This window comes from Mustela nivalis (genome assembly GCF_964662115.1).
Source record: "Mustela nivalis genome assembly, chromosome: 7".
Taxonomy (NCBI): domain Eukaryota; kingdom Metazoa; phylum Chordata; class Mammalia; order Carnivora; family Mustelidae; genus Mustela; species Mustela nivalis.
Genome location: NC_139026.1, coordinates 18,460,134 through 18,480,360, shown reverse-complemented (window position 1 = coordinate 18,480,360; position 20,227 = coordinate 18,460,134). Strand labels below are relative to the sequence as shown.

General features: G+C 37.4%; 2 protein-coding genes across 11 annotated transcripts in view; one reads left to right on the top strand and one right to left on the bottom strand.

Moving 5' to 3' along the window:
* Nucleotides 1-3,689, bottom strand: part of NUP37 (nucleoporin 37) — a 43,540-nt gene extending 39,851 nt beyond the window's left edge. The window contains exons 1-2 of the mRNA XM_082739486.1: nt 3,615-3,689; nt 2,143-2,363 (exon numbers count right to left, since the gene is read on the bottom strand). Of these exons, the coding sequence (XP_082595612.1) occupies nt 2,143-2,298 (156 nt within the window). The 5' untranslated portion in view covers nt 2,299-2,363; nt 3,615-3,689. The remainder of the gene's footprint in view (nt 1-2,142; nt 2,364-3,614) is intronic.
* Nucleotides 3,615-20,227, top strand: part of PARPBP (PARP1 binding protein) — a 70,218-nt gene continuing 53,605 nt past the window's right edge. For 7 of the 10 annotated variants that reach the window (XR_014313958.1, XM_082739481.1, XM_082739482.1 and 4 more), the window contains exons 1-2: nt 3,747-3,842; nt 11,135-11,290. Coding sequence is in view for 9 of the 10 variants with exons in the window: in XM_082739481.1 (XP_082595607.1) it covers nt 11,138-11,290 (153 nt within the window). In the remaining variant the exon portion in view is untranslated. Of the gene's footprint in view, nt 3,843-11,134; nt 11,291-13,049; nt 13,095-20,227 lie in introns of those variants that run through there. The other 3 variants (XM_082739480.1, XM_082739479.1, XM_082739483.1) reach the window with 2 other exon arrangements.

Below are 20,227 nucleotides of genomic sequence, written 5' to 3'. Positions count from 1 at the left end.
AGAAGCATGAAATTGGATGCTATGGAACTTGAAGTTTTTAACATGATAGAATAGAAACAATGCTTAATAGTGTTTAATTAGATAACAAAATAACTTTAAAGGGAAACAATAATATATTATGAATCCTCAAGGGCAAATTATTGGGACTCGAATCTCTTCCAGAACTGTTAGAATTATGGCTTCAATCTATCTGAATAGCAGCATCAAAGGAAAAGGGGTTTATAAAATGGGGTCTACAGCTTGTTTTTTCATTTACTAGTCATATAAATCCCCGAACTTCTTTGACGTACAACGGGAACTCTGGACAGGGACAGTTGCTTAATTTTATTGCCAGTACTTGGCACAGAAACTTGCCAAGTTAATAAAATTCAATTCTTTCTTTAGGTAGTTTGGCTGTAAGACCTAGATTGCCAATCTGACAGGTCTGAGGATCAACAAGGACAATGCGCGAGACATGACAGAGCAATACAAATGTTTTTTGCTAGTTCTTTCTTCTCCATCGTCTTTTTCTCTCTGCCACTCATCACCTTTTTTTTTCGCGATTTTTTTTCTCTCTTCTTGACTTTCTCATTTCTTAGCTGAACATAAATTAGAGATAAAACATATCTTTTCAGTATTTTTTTAAATACAATTCTGTATTCAGTTCTTAATTTTAAAAGTAATGAAAACTTAGTTTCACCCGTAGGGAGCTCCTTTATTCTTTTGTGGGTTAGTAGCCTGCACCAGAAAAATGGTTTTACCATCAGTCTTTTTCAAGAGTGTATTATATTATTTCTCCTAATCATGTGGACTTTTTATGATCCTAACTAAGTAGTCCAGCTAAAGTCAGGCCATGGGTCACTTAGCCTGAAAGCTAGCAATTTCCACCCCAATCCTAAGAGACAATGTGGGAAAATGTAAGAGCTCTTGTATTCTACTCAGACACCAAAAAAATGAAGCCTTTAATTCATACTTTTTCCTTAGCATAAATATGCATGCAGTCTAATTTTATATAACTTTACTTAATGCACTGTAAAGTGCTAAACTGCATTTATGATGCCAAAACAGTATACTGAAATAAAATACTGCCTCCTGAGTAAAAGAGTAAATAATAATGTTTACAATAGTACTACTTTAGTGGTAAAGTTACTTCAAATCTTTGAAAACTGATCAATGCCAAATTACCTCACCGATTAATCTTAATTTGAGAAATATTGTTTTAGGAATAATATTCTGGTAAACAAATTATTAGCCAAAATTTCTAAGGGCTGAACTCACATTGTTTAGACTCTTTCACATGTGGAACTGGCTTTTCTGTAAGAAAACATCTTATGTGCTCACCACAATGCAATCTTGCTTTGGTGATTAAATATGGGCTGGTGCTGGGGGGCAACACTGACCAGATTAGTGACAGTTAAATTTTATATATATATATGTTAATTGTGCCAGATGCCTTCTAGGAACGTTACATGACATACTAACTACATTTTCAGAAAACCCTATTAAGTATTATTTTCCTCATTTTTATAGAAGAGAGGTTAAGTACCTGCTCAGCATCATATAGTTATTAAGAGGTAAAGACAGGCAGAAGTAAAAACCCAAGCATTTTGGCTCCAGAGTTCATTGTCTTAATGACTATGCTAAATTTCCTGTTCAATTAACAGGGTCCCATACTGTGTCTATTCTGGATGTATGCTTTAGATGTACAAAAACCATGAGAGCATACTAATACAGAAGCTGAATATCACAACAGCTGTAAAATCTCCTGGAGGATCATTCTTTAGGCTTGTTTCCTATGTCAAAGTGGAATGTAGAAAAACTGGGTTAAGTAATTACTTAGGTCTCATTTGAGACCTAGTTTTCTCTGTACATACCAAATGTTCAGTTAGCCACAACCTTCAATTACCAGAATATTCCATTTCCAAACACGAGGCAAAAAGAGAAGCCTCATAGCCTTTTTTTTTTTTCCCCCACTACCTATTTAATGTATGCACAAATCTCAGGCATATATTACTGGAAATATCTTCCTCTGTAGTTCTTCATGTCATTTTTTCTCTTACAATCAAGTTCAATATGCTTTCCAAGTTTACCCAGTTTGCCAAAGTTTGTTTTTTTAACCAGTGAAATAGCTTCAATGTCATTCACTGAATTTTGTACACTAACCTGAAATGTACATATGCCAACCACCACATAATTACCGCCACCATATGCAATTAGGTTTCCTGGATCCCCACTGTCAAAGGGATTAAATTCTACCACATGCACATAATCTTCACAATCCACAGTGTAGGCAGCATTTCTTGTGGCATCTTGCTTCATCTTGTATGTCAATACTTGAGCAGTTGTAAAAATAAAATAGCCTTCTATTGGATGAGGTCACGAAACTGTGGATTACAGCACAGACATAGTTAGAAAACATCAAAGTGTCAGTCACTTTCAGCAAATGAATCAAAATAAGGACATGGTATTTCAGATGCCACAGACAGCTACAAAAAAAACCAAACCACACCAAACCAGGTACTTCTTTAAATACTTTATGAATAATACCTGCAGAATAAATCATCATATCCTGTTTAGATTAACAAAAAGATAGTGAGTACTTGAAGATGGAATCAGTTTAGTAGTGAATATATTCATAAAAAATTAATGATAGTTAACATTTACAGAGCACTCCTTGCAGGTGCCATGCTAAGGATTTTACTGACATTATGACACCTAATACTTGCAAACCTAAGAGGAGGGAAATGGTTCCCATTTTACAGAAGAAGAAATCGAGGCTTTAATAGGTTAGCTGCCAAGCTCATAGAGGAGACAGCATTTGAAATACTTTACTAGGTGTTGGACGCAAGTGCTAGAGAAGAAAAGCAGGCCTCCACCGTGAAGATCACAATATCCGGTAAGAGTTACGATTCTGTGTGAAAAGCACAGTAAGACCTGGAGAAAGAGTGCCAAAACGTGTGATATAAAAATGATATTCGTAAAATCAGGCACAAAACTTCCACCAACCTGTTATGGCCTGATGTGCACTCTGGAAGTAGCATTCCCAGAGGAGACTTAGGGATCTAAAGAGGTCTTCCACCACCTCCCCCCCCACCCCCTTTAATTGGATGCAGTTGTCCTGAGAATAGTTGGACTCAGTAACGAACTCATCAAGACCTGGTAAGTATTTACGGAGAATCAGAGGAATCCCACCTCAGGGAGCCTATAAACTAGTAACCATACGACTGGGAATCCAGGACCGGACATTTGTTACGGGTGACCAGCAGGTGGATGCCCATAGAGGCACAGCGATGTGGGAAGTGGGAAAGATTCGAGGTCAGGAAACTCGGTCCCTTGATCGCTTGTTAAATTGTGCCCAGTCTCACTACATTTTCAGGGTTTCACAGTACGGCGAGCTGGACTTGCCCTCTAAAACTGAAGAGCAGAACAGGGAGGAAACCACTGAAGTACCCGCAGAAAGCTCCAACGTCTCTCCCAGACAGACGAGCCCCGCTACCACCTCTCGAAGCCCGAGGTCAGAGGGAAGAGAGGTGGGACACGACCCGGGAGAGAAGGAACTCGCAAGAATAGGATGGGAGCACTGGGCGGCCAGTTGTAAACCCGCGCGAACCCTCAGGTTCAGGAGCGATACGCACCAGGTTGTCGGAAACTGGCCAGAGGAAATCTGGTTTCCTCCCCAGCCTGCAGCGGCGCGCGCCGACTCTGCTTCCGGGTCAGAGGGCGGAAGCTGCGATTGGTTCCCGAGCCTTCCCGCGAGATTTAAAATAGAACTCGCGACGGACTCTTTTAACAGCTTTGAGACTACAGCCCGGCAGGACAATTTTTCAGTCCAGTCTGAGCCTACCAGGTCTATCCCGAGTCAGGTGAGTCTCATGGCTTCCTTGCCCGCCTGTCACACTTTAATTTGTGATTCAGACCGAGAGATTTTTCGGTGACCTCTAAATGACTGTTAATAGTGGCTTTGCTCTGGAACCCGGTTCGGTTTGGGGATGTTGAAGAATTCACAATATCTACTGAATAGACCTAGAAGGTCCTGTGGGATCATCTGCAGACTGGACGCCTGGGGGCTCGAAGAGGCCTACTTAGGTTGATTAGGTTGTCAGGAGACCGGGGTTCTAGTTCCAAGACGTGTTCAGACTCGAGTTCCATTACTTCGCCCTCTCTCTCTTATATTCTCCCAAAGAAAATTTAGGATCCGCACTCCGACGGTGATAGCACCAAAGACTGCCCTCGCCTTTTTAAAATTAAATGAATGGCACTAGGTGGATTTTCACTTGTATCTCATAGTTTTATGAGGTAAGATATCTTAACTGTTTTTTATATTTGAGGACATTTATGTTCATCAGAGACTTTAAAGGAGATACATCTTATAAATTGGGGAACAGGACGTGGGCCCTGAATGTGTGACTCAGAAATTCTTTTACCATTTCACATTGTCTCTCCAGTGATAATTTCCTGCCTCACAGTTTTTGCTCCGGTGCAATTTGGAATCCAGTCTGTTTGTTTTTTAAACAAGTGTTTATTATCCCTGCCACCTTCTGCTGTTTTCCTGTAGTGTAGCCTGACATTCAGAGTGCTTGCATATTCCTTATCTCATTGATTTCTCATAACTGGCTGGAAGGTATTATTCCTGTTTTCTGTATGATTATACCTTCATCTAGGCAGCCAGTTATAATGCTTATTGCCTAGGCTTATATAGCCTGCTAGCTGCTGAAAGAGCTGAGACTAGACCAGATTTGGCAAACTAGGGCACTACTTGCTTTTGTACAGCTAGTTCCTGAGGTAAGAATAGATCTTACATTTTGAATAGTTGAAACAAAAACAAAAGAATAATATTTTGTGACATGTGAAAATCATATGAAGTTAATTTCAGTTACTAAAGTTTTGTTGAAGCACAGCTATGCTCCTGTGCTTAGCAGGAAGTCCGGTGATGCAGGGCTTGATCCCAGAACCCTGAGATTATGACTTTAGCCACCCAGGCACCCTGAGACTTTTGTCTTTTATATGTGTCAGACACTGTGCTAAAAGCTTGTATTTATTTCATTTATTTTTCACAAAATCCTGTGAGATAAGAACAATTGTTATTTTCATTTTCAGTACAAGGAAGCTGAGGTAGGGGAAGTGACATAACTTGGTATAGATCTCACAGCTAGTAAGTGGTACAGCCAGGATTTAGAACAGTGTAATTCTTGACTAGTTTTCATTTTTAGCAATCTGAACTCATATTTTAATTTTTAAAAAGTTTATTTATTTATAGAGAAAAAGAGTGCGTGCTCATGCAAGCATGGAAGAGGGGCAGAGGAGAAAGGAGAGAGAGAATATCAAGCCAGATTATTTGCTTTGGAGTGCTGGATGGGGCTGGATCTCAGGCCCCTGAGATCATGACCTGAGCTGAAATCAAGAGTGGGTCGTTTAACTGACCAAGCTACTCATGTCCTCCAGAACTCTTAATACTTGTAAATAGTACACTGAATAATTTAGTACTAAAGATTTATTTCAGGCAAACTGATCATATCACTGAAGTATTACTTCTTCACTTCTTTTGCTTTTAAGAAAGGATGGTGAAATTTGATGAGAAATATAAGCTTTAGCTATTTACTAGTATTTGTATATATGTAGATATTTACAGTTTTTTACTTGCTGATGCAACTATGAATTACTGCTTTGTTAAATGTTTTATGCCCATTTTCCTGATTGTATAAACCTGAAATACAGAATAAATATTTGGGATTCTATTTATACCACATGAAAAAGAAAAAAGATAACAGAAGGAGGTAATAAATGGAATGTGTACAGTAAAATATACCCCAAATAAGACAATGGTATATGAATATCTTGGAGACTAGCATACTTAAAAGAAAAAAAAAGGAAAAAAACCCACCAAAAATCTTTTGGCAACCGTGTCTGTAAACTCAGAGAAAAGAATTGTTTTCTTATATAGACTTGAGTATGTAAAACATTCGAACTACATCTTATTATTTTGAAAGACTTTCATCTGTCAGGAGAAATTATGTAATATGGTGATTTAAGAGCTTATGGAGTTAAGCATCTTGGGTTTAAGTCTGTTTTGCCATTTGCTAGCTGAGTGACATGGGGTATCAGATTCTTCAGATGTAAAATGAGGATAATAATGGACCTTCCTCATAAGACTCTGTTCAGAGATTGAATGAGGTATTAAATATTAAACTTTTATTTGGTTATTTATTTATAAAATTACCAAATAAATTATTACTTATTTCAGGGGTATAGATCTGTGATTCATCAGTCTTACACAATTCACAGCACTCACAATAGCACATACCCTCCCCAAAGTCCATCACCCAGCCACCCCATCCTTCTCCCTCCTTCCCTTCCAGCAACTCTCAGTTTGATTCCTGCAATGATGAGTCTCTTATGGTTTGTCTCCCTCTCTGGTTTCATCTTGTTTCATTTTTTCCCTTCCCTTTCCCTATGATCCTCTGTCATGTTTCTCAAATTCCTCGTATCACTGAGATCATATGATAACTGTCTTTTTTTGATTGACTTATTTTGCTTAGCAAAATACCCTCTAGTCCCATCCACATGACTACAAATGGCAAGATTTCAGTTTTTTGATGGCTGCATAATATTCCATTGTATCTAGATATACTAAATATTCTTTATCCATTCATCTGTTGATGCACAGTTAGGATTTTCCATAGTTTAGCTATTGTGGACATTGTGGCTATAAACATTCAGGTGCTCATGCCCCTTCAGATCACTGCATTTGTATCCTTAGGATAAATACCCAGTAGTGTAATTGCTGAGTCATAGGGTAGCTCTGTTTTCAGCTTTTTGAGGAACCTCCATACTGTTTTCCAGAGTAGCTGTACCAGCTTGCATTCCCACCAACAATGTAGGGGGGTTCCCTTTTCTCTGTGTCCTCACCAACACCTGTTATTTCCTGACTTGTTAATTTTAGCCATTCTGACTGGTGTGAGGTGGTATCTCATTTAGGTTTTAATTTGCATTTCCCTGATGCCAAAGCGATGTTGAAGACGTTTTAATGTTCTAAATATTAAGCTTTAGAAAAATTTCTGGCACCAAAGAAACTCCTAAATATTAGATATCATACTGGTTATCTATTGCTGTGTAACAAACCACCTGAAAACTTAGTGGAGTTATTATTTTGCTTGATCTTTTAAAAATAATTTTTAACTATTAAATTTTTAAAATAATTTTTAAATTAACATACAATATATTGTTTGTAAAGGGGTACAACTCTGTGATTCAACAGTCTTACACAATCAGTGCTCTCCATAGCACATACCCTCCCCAGTGTCCATCAACCAGCTACCCCTTCCCTCCTACCTATCTCCACCCCAGCAACTTCTGTTTGTTTCCTGAGATTAAGAGTTTCTTATGGTTTGTCTCTCTCTCTAGTTTCATCCTGCTTCACTTTTTCCTCTCTTCTCTCATGATCCTCTGCCTTGTTTCTCAAATTCCACATATCAGTGAAATCATATGATAATTGTCTTTCTCTGATTGACTTATTTCACTTAGCATAATACCCTCTACTTCCATCCACATCATTGAAAATGGCAAGATTTCATTTTTTGATGGTTGCATAATATTCCACTGTATCTAGATATACCACATCTTCTTTATCCATTCATTGCAGATGGACATCTGGGCTTTTTCCATAGTTTGGCTATTGTGGACATTGCTGCTATAAACATTCAAGTGCACATGCCCTTCGGATCACTACATTTGACTCTTTTAGGGAAATACCTAGTAGTGCAATTGCTGGGTCTCAGGGTAGCTTTTCTTTTAACTTCTTGAGGAACCTTCATACTGTTTTCCAGAGTAGCTGCACCAGCTTGCATTCCCACCAACAGTGTAGGAGGGTTCCCCTTTCTCTGCATCCTCGCCAACATCTGTCATTTACTAGCTTGTTAATTTTAGCCATTCTGACTGGTGTGAGGTGGTATCTCACTGAGGTTTTGATTTGTATTTCCCTGATGCTAAGTGATGTGGAGCACTTTTTCATGTGTCTTTTGGCCATTTGGATGTCTTTGCCAAAACGTCTGTTCATGTCTTCTGCCCATTTTTTTTTTCTTTTTGTATTTCCTTCCACTATTTTAACATGAGGATAGTGTTAAAAGCATAATGGTAATAAACTAACACAAACAACGAAAAGAGAATGTGGTGCATAAACAATGAATTTTGGATTACTGAAAAAATAAAAAATAAAAGACCAAAAATGTGTGTAGGCATTATTCAAGAGAGAGTTAAAATTCTTTTTATTTTATTTTCAGTGTTCCAAGATTCATTGTTTATGCACTATATCCTGTGCTCCATGCAATGCGTGCCCTCCTTAATACCCGCACCAGGCTCTCCCCACTCCCCCACCCTCCCTCCCCTCCAAAAACCTCAGTCTGTTTCTCAGGGTCCACACTCTCTCATGGTTCATCTCCCCCTCCGATTTCCCTGAACTCACTTCTCCTCTCCTTCACCCAATGTCCTCCATGTTATTCCTTATGCTCCACAAGTAAGTGAAACTACATGATAATTGGCTCTCTCTGCTTGACTTATTTCACTCAGCATATTCTGCCCATTTCTCCGTTGGATTATTTGTTCTTTGGGTGTTGAGTTTGGTAAGTTCTTTATAGATTTTGGATACTAGTTCTTTATCTGATAAGACATTTGCCAATATCTTCTCCTGTTCTGTTGTTTGTGTTTTGGTTTTGTCGACTATTTCCTTTGCTGTGCAGAAGCTTTTCACTTTGATGAAGTCCCAATAGTTCATTTTTAAAATTTTTTAAATTATTTTTTTAAAATTTCTTTTCAGTGTTCCAGAATTCATTTTTTATGCACCACACCCAGTGCTCCATGCAATATGTGCCTCCATAATACCCACCACCAGGCTTACCGAACCCTTCATCCCCTCCCCGCCAAAATCCTGTTTGTTTCTTAGAATCTGCAGTCTCTCATGGTTTGTCTCTGGCTCTGATTTCCCCCACTTTCCCCCACTCTGATTTCCCTCACTTCTCTGCATCTCCTAATAGTTCATTTTTGGCCTTGCTTCCTTGGCCTTTGGCGATGTTTCTATGAAGAAATTAGCGTGACTGAGGTCACAGAGGTTGCTGCCTATGTTCTCCTCAATGATTTTGATGGATTCCTGTCTCACATTGAGGTCTTTCATCCATTTGAGTCTATTTTTGTGTGTGATATAGGAAAATGGTACACTTTCATTCTTCTGCATTTGGCTGTCCTATTTTCCCATTACCATTTGTTGAAGAGACTCATTTTTCCTGTGGACATTCTTTCCTGCTTTGTTTAAGAATAGTGGACCACAGAGTTGAGGATCCATTTCTGGGTTCTCCCTTCTGTTCCACTGATCTATGTTTCTGTTTTTGTGCCACTGTCTTGATGACTATAGCTTTGTAATAGAGCTTGAAGTCCAGAATTGTGATGCCACCAGCTTTGCTTTTCTTTTTCAACATTCCCCTGGCTATTTGGGGTCTTTCCTGGTTCCGTACAAATTCTAAGATTATTTGTTTCAGCTCTGTAGATGTCTTCAGTCTATGTTGTAAAATGTCGATGGTATTTTGTTAGGGATTGTATTGGATGTATAGATATCTCTAGGTAGCATAGACATTTTCACAATATTTATTCTTCCAGTCCACGAGCATGGAATATTTTTCCTTTTTTGTGTGTCTTCCTCAATTTCTTATGGGAGTGTTCTATAGTTTTCTGAGTACAGATCCTTTGCCTCTTTGGTTAGGTTTATTCCTATGTATCTTATGGCTTTTAGTGCAATTTTAAAAAAGATTTTATTTATTTATCTGACAGAGAGAGACACAGTGAGAGAGGGAACACAAGCAGGGGGGTGGGAGAAGGAGAAGCAGGCTTCCCACTGAGCAAGGAACCCCACATGGAGCTCAATCCTAGGACCCCAGGACCACAACCCAAGCCTTAGGTAGATACCCAATAACAGAGCACCCCAGGTGACTCTTTAAGTTGGTATTGGTTGTCAGCTGGAGTGACTTGGTTCTCTTTTATATGGCCTTTCCAGTAAGTGAAGTTGGACTTTTTCATATGGTTGTCTAGAGTAACAAGAGACTAAGAACTAAAGCTGCAAAGCCATATATCAGGAGGCCTGCCACCAAAACCACGTCCAGGTTGGATGTTAAGAAGACTTAAAGGACTCAGCCTATAGTTGTGCCCAATACCTATAATTTATTACAGCAAAAAGATGCTAAATAAAATCAGGAAAGAGAGAAGCTATATGGGGAGAAGGTGCATGGGGCGAAGTCCTGGGGTGATCAGACATAAGCTTCCTAAAGTCCTCTTTTAGTGAAGTCACACAAGACATGCTTAAATCCTCCAACAACAAATTGTGACAACCCATATAATATGTTGTCTGTCAGGGAAGATCTTTAGAGACTCAATGTCCAGGGTATGGACGTAGATGTCTTCAGTCTATGTTGTAAAATCCAGACTCAGAAGAAAAGCATAAACTGTATTATTTATATAGTTTAGGCACAGTGAGCCACTCATAATGGAAACCCTCCTGAATTCTAAGTTCCCAGGTGCAGCCAAGAGCCAGCCTTGTAAGCAGTTCTTTGAAAAATAGACATTAGGCCTGCTGCATTAACTCTTCTGCATGGGCCTTTTGAGCTCTGGGCTTGGAGCCTCCATGATGTCATTCTTCCATATTCAGTTGGTCAAATCAAGTTACTAGACTGATCCATAATTAAAGGGTGGAAAAATAGACTTATTTCTTTTAGGACAACATAGGGATGGGAGGAAACTGATTTTTTTTTTTTTTGGGGGGGGGCAATCTACCACACATTTTACCATCTAAAAACAAATGTTTTGAAAATACAGCTTTAATTAGCTATGTCTGTGTCTATAATTATAAGTTTACAGAATTTGCATATCTGTTTTATATGGATTTTCAGATTGGAGGTTGGGTTTTGTTATTTCAAAAGATTTGGCTTAAGAAAACTATGACTGGGCAGAAATTGTATTGTTCTGTTTTCCTAAATTTAATGAAAGGCAATCTTAGTAAATATGAAAGGACCTCTAGTTCACTACTTATTTTTCTCTAACTCTGCTTTCTTACACACGTTAAATATTAGTTTCCAATTAAAATAAAGCTTTTTAACATTGCATTCTGTCCTGCTTTCAGAGGATGGTTGAGCTTAATCAGAAGTCTGTCTTGGATATGATTAAAGAGTTCAGGAGGAATTGGCACACTCTTTGTACTTCTGAGAGAACTACTGTATGTGGTGCAGACTCCATGCTCCTGGCATTGCAGCTTTCCATAGCAGAGAACAACAAACAGGTTAGTAGACTATATTTAGGTTTACTTTTTTTTTTTTTTAAGTGAATGTTGGTAGCTGCTTATTTTAATTATATTAATTTCTTTGTAGTATATGCCCTCCTATGAGAATATCAATACACTATTTTCAAAAATGCATCTGCATGTCTGTGTCAAAATATTACAGTTGGATTTGAAATAACTTGCTTCAAAATTAAGGCTATTCATATGGATAGTATAATGTAGGATGTGTACATTCCATGTTTAATGTGAAGTCTTAAGATAAACATGCAACTGTTATTATGGTTAAAAATACTTCTATTTATGATTTCTCTTCTTTAAAAAGTTCTAGAAGGCACACATAAATAGTGTTCGTTTTAATATAGTCAAAGAATTTTATGACTAATTTCAGACTTTATGGTATAGATTGATTATTCCTAAGCCAGGCTAAGAATCAGAATCACTTGGGAGGGTTTTTTTAAACAATACTAGCTTCTGTGATTCAGTCTTGGAAATTCTGATTCTCCTCATCTGCGCTGAGGCTCTGGAAATTGTCTCTTTAAAATCTTTTCTTAATCTGATCCTTACATGGTTGGCTTATACAAAACTTGTTTTTGGAATGAGCTGTACATAAAGGCCTTAAGGTGTTCAGATGAGAGAAGGATGAATATAGGCTGAGTGGTAAGAAAATGACTTAAACATACTGGATTTCGGGTAGCATACTTAAATGAGGAGAAGTCTTTAAGGAAGGGATGAAGGAAGGGAAAAATCAGTTAAGAAGCATCCAGGAGGATCAAAGTCTTGACGGTTTGAAGATAATGAGATTCTCTTGACTAGAGAAGGTATTTGAAGTGTGGAATAGTTTCAGTAGGTCTATTGGGCTAGATAGTGAAATGACATTCTGATGAATTATTTTAATCCTATATGTCAGTAGTTCCCATATTTTTAGATTTCATATACCAATAAAATTTTCAGAAAAAATTAGACATTGACAGATTTAAACATTTCTCACATTGGCAAATGAGGCCACTGAGAAAAAAGTAGTTACTAGAACCATAATTTTGAAAAAGAAAGAGAATTTTAATGCCTAAAAATTAGGAATTATATAATCTTAAAATAAGAGATAGTCTTTACTACATATGGCAGTTAGCAATTTTGCATGTTTAAAACAGTATATATTAAAATAAATTTTGAACATAGATCTTGATAAAATTCTATCTTACATAGTCATTCTTTTAACAAATATTTGAATTTTTACTATGTCTAGACATTATTCTAAACATTCTGAGGGAAAGCTCTGCTTTTATGGCACTATTCTAGTGAGGAGAGACAGATAATACTCTAATAAATAAGATATTTAGTATTTTAGGTCATAAATATGACAGAAAAATTAAGAGATATAGTGAAGGATTGTATAGAGCTTAGGGTGGAAGTGGACTTTTATCTTAAAATAGGGTGGTCAAAAGCCTCAGCTACAAGTTGCCATTTAAGCAAATTTGAAAGAGGCAAAGAAGGAACTAGTCATGGGAGTTTTTGTGGGAAGGGATTATGAGCAGAGGATACAGCTGATGCAAGGGCCCTGAGGTGGGAGTATGCCTGGCATGTTTAAGGAACAGCAAAGAGGCCCATATAGCTGTTTATATATATGTTAAATGTTAATTTCTTCCTTTTTTCCTCTCCCTTCTGGAGATATTTTTTCTCTTCTTCTCTTTTTCTTTTTCTTTTTTCTTCTCTTCTCTTACTCTTTTCTTTTCTTTTCTTTTTTCTTTTGTTCCAGGCATTTCTCTCTTTTGTTCCAGGCATTGTCATAAGTTTTGGGGTTAAAATGGTAAGCAAAACTGGACATGGCTCCTGCCTGGCTTATTGCTTGGTGAGGGAGGTAGATATTTAGTAGAGAAAAACACAAATGAATGCAAAATTATAGCCGTGAGAAGAGGTATATAATGCCATGGGACCATGGAGTTGACTTGGTTGGAGAAATCAAGCTGAACTGTAAAGGGAGGAGAGGAGTTAAGTAGGCAAAGAGTTGGAGGCAAGATGATGAGGGTGAAAGAACAGCATATGCAGTGGCCCTGGGCAGGAAACTGCCAGGAGATTTGAGAAAATGCCAAAGAACCAGTGTGGCTGAAGGGTGGTGGTGGTGGTTACATGTCCCACTTGTTTGTTTCTTGTTTTTAATCACAGTCATTATTAAAAACCAATTTTATATAGGTATGTTGAAGGAAAAAAAATGTAAATCACACTTTTTGGACTTTGTGTTTAAAAAAAAGTTAAACTTCCAGAAAAGTCACAAGAATAGTACACTGAATTCCTTCATGCCCTTCACTTAATTCACCAATTTATATTTTGCCACCTTTACATTATTTCTTTAATATTTTTATATGTCTACATAATATAAATCCATAAATATACCCAGGTATGTATTGTACACATGCATACATATTATTCATATTACTCTGTATGAACAATTTGATTGTAAGTAGTGGACATCTTGAGTCTATCCTTAGACACTCTTGGTATTGTACCTTCTGTGGGTTTTGACAAATATATAAGTTATGTATGCACCTTTATAGTATTTACAGAATTGTTTCACTGCCCTCAAAATCCTCTCTGCTCCACCTATTTATTCATCCCTCTCACCAACCTCTGCCAACTACTGATTTTTTAATTGTCAGCATTGTTTTGCCTTTTTTTCAGAATGTCATGTAGTTGGAATTGTAAAGTATATAGCCTTTTCAGGTTGGCTCCTTTCACTTTCTTCCAGATGCATTTATGGTTCCTCCATGTCTGTCTTTTCAGCAGTGAGTAATAGTCCTCTCTATGGATGTATCAGTTTATCCATTTACCTTTTACATTTCTTCCAAACAATATTCAATAAGATATTCAATATTTAATGCTTACTAGTTTAATAATTATTGGATTTTCTGTTATCATCTTTATTTTAAGATTTTATTTTTGTGTAATTTCTATACCCAATATGTACTTACAACCCAGAGATTGAGAATCACATGCTCTGTTGACTGGGCCAGTCTTGCACCCCTGTTATCATCTATCCTCTTTATTTCCAATAGCTCTTCTTGTTCTCTCTTTTTGAAATACCATAGTCTTCTTGCTTCAAGTGTATATTTCTCTGTTGAGACTATTAATGATATTTTTTGAGGTTTTCTTCTTGCATAATCTTTATCCAAGTTTCTTGTTTTATTAGTCTTATTATTCTTCCAACAGAGACTTTTTTCATGATGATCCTTGACCTTGCACTTATATTTAAGTGGATCACTAAAATGCTAATGGAAACTCTGTTTGGAGGGTTAGGGGTTGTAGTCTGATCCGACTGGGCTATTTGGCTGGGAAATATCTGATGCCCACCTTTAAGATATCCCTTTTAGGGGAACCCTCCTACACTGTTAGTGGGAATGCAAGCTGGTGCAGCCACTCTGGAAAACAGCATGGAGGTTCCTCAAAATGTTGAAAATAGAACTGCCCTATGACCCAGCAATTGCACTACTGGGTATTTACCCTAAAGATACAAACGTAGTGATCCAAAGGGGCATGTGCACCCGAATGTTTATAGCAGCAATGTCCACAATAGCCAAACTATGGAAAGAACCTATATGTCCATCAACAGATGAATGGATCAAGAAGATGTGGAATACATATACACAATGGAATACTATGCAGCCATCAAAAGAAATGAAATCTTGCCATTTGCGACAACATGGATGGAACTAGAGCGTATCATGCTTAGCGAAATAAGTCAAGCAGAGAAAGACAACTATCATATGATCTCCCTGATATGAGGAAGTGGTGATGCAACATGGGGGCTTAAGTGGGTAGGAGAAGAATAAATGAAACAAGATGGGATTGGGAGGGAGACAAACCATAAGTGACTCTTAATCTCACAAAACAAATTGAGGGTTGCTGGGGGGAGGGGGTTTGGGAGAAGGGGTTGGGATGTTGGGATTATGGACAATGGGGAGGGTGCTTTGGTGAGTGCTGTGAAGTGTGTAAACCTGGTGATTCACAGACCTGTACCCCTGGGGATAAAAATCTATGTTTATAAAAAATAAAAAATTAAAAAAAAAAAAGATATCCCTTTTAGAACAGTTTCTTCAGAAAAGAGTCTTTACACAAATGGTGTAAATTTGAGCTGCCAATGTGTTGGGTGCTTGAAAAAAGTTTCAGTATTTAGAATATAAAAAGTCATATATATATATATATTTTTTTGGGGTGGGGGTGGGGGGACTCTTGTTTTCACGTGTACTCTTCGGTCCAGAGACTCTGTTTTACCCTCTCCAGGGCATAAATCCCAGTTTTCTTCTAAAGTAGTTGACTGTTTGCCCCTTTCTCAACAGAAATTAATTATTAGGCAACAGTCTAAATGAATATACACTAACAGTGAGCAGAAGAAAGAGAAATTAAGGAGTTGATCCCATTTACAGTTACACCAAAAGCCATAAGAGGCTTTTATGGTCCATAAAAGCCTAAAAACCTAACCATAAACCTAACCAAAGAGGCAAAGGATCTGTACTCAGAAAACTATAGAACACTCCCATAAGAAATTGAGAAAGACACAAAAAAAATGGGAAAATGTTCTATGCTCATGAATTGGAAGGACAAATATTGTGAAAATGCCTATGCTATGTAGAGCAATCTATACATCCAGTACAATCCCTAACAAAATACCATCGACATTTTTCACAGAGCTGAAACAAATAATCCTAAAATTTGTATGGAACAAGGAAAGACCCCAAATAGCCAGAGAAATGTTGAAAAAGAAAAGCAAAGCTGGTGGCATCACAATTCTGGACTTCAGGCTCTATTACAAAGCTATAGTCATCAAGACAGTGGCACAAAAACGGAAACATAGATCAGTGGAACAGAAGGGAGAACCCAGAAATGGATCCTCAACTCTGTGGTCAACTAATCTTAAACAAAGCAGGAAAGAATGTCCAATGGAAAAAGGAGTCTCTTCAGCAAATGGTAATGGGAAAATACGACAGCCAAATGCAGAAGAATGAAAGTGTACCATTTTCCTATATCACACACAAAAATAGACTCAAATGGATGAAAGACCTCAATGTGAGACAGGAATCCATCAAAATCATTGAGGAGAACATAGGCAGCAACCTCTGTGACCTCAGTCACAGTAACTTCTTCATAGACATATCGCCAAAGGCAAGGGAAGCAAGAGCACAGATGAACTATTGGGACTTCATCAAGGTGAAAAGCTGCAGAGCAAAAGAAATAGTTGACAAAACCAAAACACAAGCAACAGAACTGGAGAAAATATTGGCAAATGTCTTATCAGATGAAGGACTAGTATCCAAAATCTATAAAGAACTTACTAAACTCAACACCCAAAGAACAAATAATCCAACGGAGAAATGGGCAGAATATCCTGAGTGAAATAAGTCAAGCAGAGAGAGCCAATTATCATGTAGTTTCACTTACTTGTGGCACATATAAGGAATAACATGGAGGGCATTGGGTGAAAGAGAGGAGAAGTGAGTTCAGGGAAATCAGAGAGGGAGATGAACCATGAGAGAGTGTGGACCCTGAGAAACAGACTGAGGGTTTTGGAGGGGAGGAAGGGTGGGGGGTTGGAGAGAGCCTGGTGCTGGGTATTAAAGAGGGCATGAATTGCATGGCGCACTGGGTATAGTGCATAAACAATGAATTTTGGAACACTGAAAAAAAAATAAAATGAATTTTAACTCTCTCTTGAATAATGCCTACACACATTTTTGGTTTTTTATTTTTTATTTATTTTTTTCAGTGATCCAAAATTCATTGTTTATGCACCACATTCTCTTTTCGTTGTTTTTGTGGGTTTCTTATCATTATGCTTTTAACACTATCCTCACATTAAAATAGTGGAAGGAAATAGAAAAAGAAAAACAAAAAAGAAATGGGCAGAGGACATGAACAGATGTCTTGGCAAAGAAGATATCCAAATGGCCAACAGACACATGAAAAAAGTGCTCCACATCACTTGGCATCAGGGAAATACAAATCAAAACCTCAGTGAGATACCACCTTACACCAGTCAGAATGGCTAAAATTAACAAGCTAGTAAATGACAGATGCTGGTGAGGATGCAGAGAAAGGGGAACCCTCCTACACTGTTGGTGGAAATGCAAGCTGGTGCAGCCACTCTGGAAAACAGTATGAAGATTCCTCAAGAAGTTAAAAATAGACCTACCCAGGGTGACTGGGTGGCCTAGTGGTTAAGCCTCTGCCTTCGGCTCAGGTCATGATCCCAGGATCCTGGGATTGAGCCCCGCATCGGGCTCTTTGCTTAGCAGGGGGCCTGTTCTCCCTCCCCCTCTGCCTGCTTCTCTGCCTACATTTGATCTCTCTTTCTTTCTGTCAAATAAATAAAATCTTAAAAAAAAAAAATAGAGCTATTCTGAGACCCAGCAATTGCACTACTGAGTATTTCCTGAAGGATTTAATGTAGTGATCCAAAGGGGCACGTGCTCCTGAATGTTTATAGCAGCAACGTCCACAAAAGCCAAACTATTGCAAAAGCCCAGATGTCTATCTGCAATGAATGGATATAGAAGATTGGTATATCTAGGCACAATGGAATATTATGCAGCCATCAAAAAATGAAATCTTGCCATTTTCAATGACGTGGATGGAAGTAGAGGGTATTATGCTAATGGAAATAAGTCAATCAGAGAAAGACGATTATATGATCTCTCAAGTGCGATTTAAGAAATGAAACATGATTGTAGGGGAAGGGAGGGAAAAATAAAACAGGACAAAATCAGAGAGGGAGACAGACCATAAGAAACTTTTAATCATAGGAAACAAACCTGAGGGTTGCTGGAGGGGAGGGTGACAAAGGGCTGGGATAACTGGTGATGGGCTGTAAGGACAACATGTGATGTAATGAGCACTGAGTGTTACATAAGACTGATGAATCACTGACCTCTTCCTCTGAAACTAATAATCACTATATGGTAATTGAATTTAAATTTAAAAAAAGAATAAAAATAAAACCTAAATGAAGATTATCCAGAGAGGTAATCATAGTACCAGGGCTACTTCAGAAATCTCTTCACTGGCAGATATCTTCATCATCATCTTTTTGCTGGACAGATTTTTTTCTAGTGGACATATCAAGACTGTTGACCTTTGAACCTTTGGTTTTGGCAAGGTAGGCAGGGTGGGGGTTTTGATCCGACTTTCCATCTTTCTTATGCTTAGCTTTGTTTCCTAACCTTTGTGCTCAGGGTTCATAAAAACCAGCTTCTTTAGTGCCGGGGAATAGTAGTTACCTGGAAAATACAGGTCTCACCGTTTGCTTATTGGCACTTGCTCATTGTTTTTGACCTTTTGTAATTTCCTTTTTCTTATGAACAATTCAGTCATGTTTAAAAAAAGTTTTCTATTTTCTCTTGTAGTTTTAGGTATTTCATGCCAGGAGGGATTTCTCTGCATATCCAACCAGGCAGATAGTCTTGTTAATATGTCTGTTTTAAAATTCTAACAGATGGTATACATCCTTTCTGTATCTTGTTTTTATTATCCATCATTGTTTTCAAGACCTCTTTAGGTACTGATAGAAAAGTTGATCTAATTTATTCATTTTAACAATCATCCTTTATATGACTGGTATACTTTACTCATTGATAGACCTTTGAGTCATTTGAATTTTTTTGGTATTATAAACAGTTCTTCATTGAAATGAGATGTCTGTGCATGAACAAGAGTTTCTCTAGGCTCTATACACAAGGGGTTATATGACAGATATATCTTTAATTTGACTTGATGTTACCAAATTTGTCTTCAACTTGGTTATTAGAATTTACATTATGTCAACAGTATAGGAGAATATATTCCTGTATTATACAATTTTTTTATATTTCTCCATATTAGATGTTATCTAAGAACAAGAAAAGAGAAAAGAGGGTACTTCATTTTAATTTTTCTATTAGAGCATTTAAACATCTTTTAAGATGATTATTTGACTCTTTAGGTATCCTCTTTATTGTTTGCTCATTCATATCCTTTACTTACTTTACTGTTGAGTTCTTTTTATCTCTTTTTTACTCTTTAAAAGAATTCTACATGTACTTTGTAACACTCTTTGTCGGTAACTTCTGATGTGTTCCATTTTACTTACCTTCTCTGGATATACTTCCTTTAGATTGTTTTATCAGAATTTATATGCCAATCTTAGTCTCAATCTTATATACCATTGTTCACTCAGTCAGTGAAGCTAGACACCCAAAGGTCATTGTACAGCTTCTTTATTTTGCTCCCCATTGCAATCCATATTCAAGTCTTTCTAATTTTACTGCCTGAGCATTAAAAAGAAAAACAACCAAAAAAAAAAAAAAACCCCAAAAAACTCTCCTTTAGTAACCTGAAGGAATGGTACCCCAAGATAATAGGTTCTGCGGATATTATATCAGTGGAATAGACTATCTAAAGGTTAAGCTTTGGCGATCATTCACTTGAAAATGAGAAGAGAGAGAAATTGAGGCAATTATTAAGAATCATTATTATACAGTAATTGAGAGCTATTGTTTTGGAATTAAGCAAACTGTATTCGTATCACCTACTGTTTGCTTATGAATAATTTTTGAAGCATAAATATATCAAAAAGGTAAGTGAAATATACCCTGAAGAAAATTTAGTTTTCATGTAAAAATTTTAATATGTTGAAATACTCAATTCAAGATATTTTTTCTTTTGGGTTTGTCTGTGTAGCACACACTTAGGATCTCTTTCTACTTGTTAATTTTCTACTTGCTAATTCACTGTGAAAGTTCAGACTCTGGGTGGGAGAAAAGAGGAGAGGTGAATTGCAACTGAGCTTATCACAGTTTGTGTATGTGTGTGCACATGTGCAGTAGGGATGCTGGGCTGCAGTTCTGATTGACTCTCAGTCTCCATGTGGAGTTAGCTCAGGCATCCCCAGCTGTGTGCAGACTTCCATGTAAAAAT